General features: G+C 62.1%; 1 protein-coding gene across 1 annotated transcript in view; it reads right to left on the minus strand.

Moving 5' to 3' along the window:
* Positions 1 to 3,667, minus strand: part of LOC102438293 (beta-parvin) — a 30,867-nt gene that overhangs the window by 25,676 nt on the left and 1,524 nt on the right. The window contains exons 2-3 of the mRNA XM_023748065.1: positions 2,081 to 2,151; positions 461 to 588 (exon numbers count right to left, since the gene is read on the minus strand). Coding sequence (XP_023603833.1) covers positions 461 to 588; positions 2,081 to 2,151 — 199 coding nt within the window. The remainder of the gene's footprint in view (positions 1 to 460; positions 589 to 2,080; positions 2,152 to 3,667) is intronic.

The following is a 3,667-nucleotide window of genomic DNA, read 5'->3' on the forward strand; positions in this document are numbered from 1 at the left end:
CGAGAGGAGGCTAAAGCTCCCGAAATCCCATCTGGATCTCAGACCCAGTTAAAGCCCAAACACCAACCACAGCCAGACCAGGAGGAAACCAGCTCCACCCAGCAGGCTGGTCGCCCAGCTCTGGGGAGCGAGCACAAAGCCCCGCGGGTCTGCCTGCCGCCCCGTGCAGGGGCCGTCTCCCCCGGACACCGCCCGGGCCTCCTGGGTAAACCGTCCTCATCCTCCGCTTCACGGCCTTTTCGTTTTGGGGGCGCCCTCATTGGCGAGCCTCGAACCTGCAGGCGCGTGGCTAGGACGTGTCTTAACGACGCCCTGGGCACTGCTCTGGGAACGCGTGTTTGACGAGCTTGCTTAAACCAGAACAAAAATCACTTTCCCTTTAGTCCCTTCCGAATGCTCATCAGGCCCTGCAGCCTGTCTCCCCCCAGCGATGACAGTTATGTTTCAATCGCGGCCAAACTGCTCGTGGCTGCCGGATCCTCGGAGGGCGCGGTCCGGGCCGTGAGGCGCCAGACGCCTCCCAGCGCCTCCCACGGCGCTGACAGCGCCGGCATCTGCCCAGCGGGGCGCTTCCACGCAGCTGCCTTTCTTCCCGGGGACAGAGGAGGACAAAAAGCTTAACAGCCAGCGAGAGGCTTGTCCCATAGCCTGGGAATGAGATGGGAAACCTACACAGAGCAGCCCCTGTCCCTGGCTCTGTTCTCTGCGATCCCTGACCAGCACGGTGCCCGCCCACCCCTGCCTGACCCGCCCCTGACGGCCTGGCGGCTGGACGGGTCCCTCTCCTCACCAACACCCAGTTTGTTCAGAACACCCGGTGCTCAGGGTGGAAACCTTCATAAAATAAACGAGGAGGCCACATTGTTGGGTGGGTCCTAACACTGACACTTTCCATTTGTTTTAAAGGCCGCGCCTGCGTGTCGGCCCTCGGGAAAAGACGCCTGTGCGCCACCATGGGCCCACAGCAGCGGGTCGGGGAGGGACTTTGTAAAAAGCACTTCAGCTAGAGCTTTTCTGTCCGTGACACGTGGGCCATACACATGGCCCAGCCACGGGAGTCGGCTGCAGCGACTGAGCAAAGTGCTGTCCGCAGCTGCCGGCTCTGGAGCTGGCACTGCTGCCCTGGGCAAGGCCGCGGTCGGGCCGAGTCTCCGCTGGTCCACCACCTTCTGAAGCGCTCCCTGGTCCAGATCAGCAGTCACACCTGCATCCATGCGGGCCACGCCACACGCCACATACCACAGCCGCACACCACACGCCACATGCCACAGCCACATGCCACAGCCACACGCCACAGCCACACGCCACAGCCACACGCCACAGCCACACGCCACATGTCACACGCCACAGCCACAAACAACGCCCCGCGGCTAAGCTGCGGCTTGGAACCAGGCTGCGGGGAGAAAGCCTCCGTCCTCGCCTCCCTGACTCTCAGGGGCCGTCTCCCTGTCTAGCTGGTGTCTGCACCTCCAGACGCTGGGAAACTGGCCGTCCACCCAGATCAGGGGTCGCATCGACGCTGCTGAGCGGAGCAGCCAAGGGCCACACTCCCGCTCCCAGCGCTGCCTCTGAACCCTCCACGCCTGGTGGTGGGGCGGGGCGGGGGGGGCACCTCCTTCCAGCCGCTCCTCTGACCGCGCAGAGTGTAAGCCAGCGTTTCAAAGGCCCCGTGAGCCCTGGATGGTTTGCTCAGTGGTTAGAGCATCGGCCTGACGACTGAAGGGTCGTGGGTTCAATTCCAGTCGAGGTCACGTCCCTCAGTGGCAGGCTCGATCCCCAGCCCCAGTCAGGGCACATGTGGGAGGCAACCCATCGATGTGTCTCTCACGTCGATGGCTTTCTCTCTGCCTCTCCCCCTCCCTCCCACCCTAAGAACCAATGGGAAAATATCCTCGGGTGAGGATTAACCCAAAAAAATGTTCTTAAAAGAAAGGCCCCAGTGAAGGGGCACCTGGGGGTGTCCACGCTGTGACCTTGACCCTGACCCCTTCCTCCATTCAGCCTCCTCACCTCACAGCCTCAAAGAGCCGCATCCAGGCCCCTCTCCCCAGCCCACAGGTTTGCCCCTTCCCCTCCTTACCTTGACCAGCTCCTTGAACTTGGGGTCCTCCTTGGAGGTGGGGTCGATCATGGTGCGCTCCTCATTCTCCTCTGCCAGGGACACAGGGGGCAGGGTCAGGGGCACAGACTGGGGAGACGGCTGAGCGTAGAGGGCCCCGTGCTCTCAGTGCGCACGCCCCACACTGTCGCACAGCAGGTGCCAGCCGGGGGCGGGTGGCCGACCGCAGGAACTGCCTCCCGGAAGGTGGGGAGTCCTCCAGCCTCGCCTCCCCCCCATCCCGCGGCCTCGCCCCTCACTGCCTCCCATCTCTCAGGAGAGACCCTGGCGAGGCAGCCACGCACACAGGCCGGCACGGATCCGTGGGGAAAGCCGCTCTAGTAAAGTGGCACATGCCCTGGGCAGGCTCACCACGACGCAGGACAGCTCGGAGCAAAAAGCATCAGAAAGAAAAAGCAAAAAGAGAAGGAAAAGGAGGGTGCTTCATGCAAAACGTGCTCATCCTTCTGCTTATTTCCCCACCGTTTGCTTTTGCCTCCATGTCCCGGCCTCGCTCCATGGACAACAGGGCACCACACGCGGGCCCTGTGATGTCCCTGCTCAGGCCCGCGCCGCCTCCCACGCTCCTGGGACGAAGGCTAGCGCCCTCCGTGGCCTGGTGGCCAGCGCCGCCTCCTTCCCCAGCCCTCCCGCCTCCCTTGCTCCTCAGCAAGCCTCACGGCCGCGGCCACAGGGCCCTGGCACCTGCTCCTCCCTGTCTGCCGCCCTCCCCACCCACATGCCTCCAGCCCTCAGAGCTCAGCTCCGGCACTGCCCGAGCTCAGGGGCCTGGAGCCTTGCAAAGTGAACTGGAGAACAGAGCAGCTAGTTCAGTGGTTCTCCCCTTCTGGCCCTTTAAATACAGTTCCTCATGTGGTGACCCAACCATAAAATTATTTTCGTTGCAACTTCATAACTGTAATGTTGCTGCTGTTATGAATCGTAATGTAAATATCTGATATGCAGGATGGTCTTAGGCGACCCCTGTGAAAGGGGCGTTCGCCCGTCAAAGGAGTCGCGACCCACAGGTTGAGAACCGCTGATAGGTAGAGAGACGGCGAGAGGCCCGGCCGGCGTGGCTCAGGGGTTGAGAGTCGACCTGTGAACCAGGAGGTCACGGTTCGATTCCTGGTCAGGGCACATGCCCGGGTTGCGGGATCGATCCCAGTAGGGGGCATGCAGGAGGCAGCCAATCCGTGATTCTCTCATCATTGATGTCTCTCTCTCTCTCTCTCTCTCTCTCTCTCTCTCCCTCTCACTTCCTCTCTGAAATCAACAAAAATATATTTTAAAAAAGAAAGACAGTGAGACGAGGAGGGTCAGGGCCCGGGGACAGGCAGGCTCAAGGCATCATGGACAAGGCAACAGCCGGGCACACGGTTAAGCGACTGTTTCCTGCCCCTGCTGGTCCAGAGCAGGTATCAGCCAGGAGGGACTGTCCCCACCCCGGGCAGCAATGTCTGGAGACACGTTTGTTTGTCCCAACTGGAGGGCGAGGGGATGCCGACCCTCACCCCACAGGCCCAGGGCAACCCCGCGCCCAGGGCTTATCCCGTGCCGGCTGGCGTG

This window comes from Myotis lucifugus, unplaced genomic scaffold (assembly GCF_000147115.1).
Source record: "Myotis lucifugus unplaced genomic scaffold, Myoluc2.0 scaffold_1112, whole genome shotgun sequence".
Taxonomy (NCBI): domain Eukaryota; kingdom Metazoa; phylum Chordata; class Mammalia; order Chiroptera; family Vespertilionidae; genus Myotis; species Myotis lucifugus.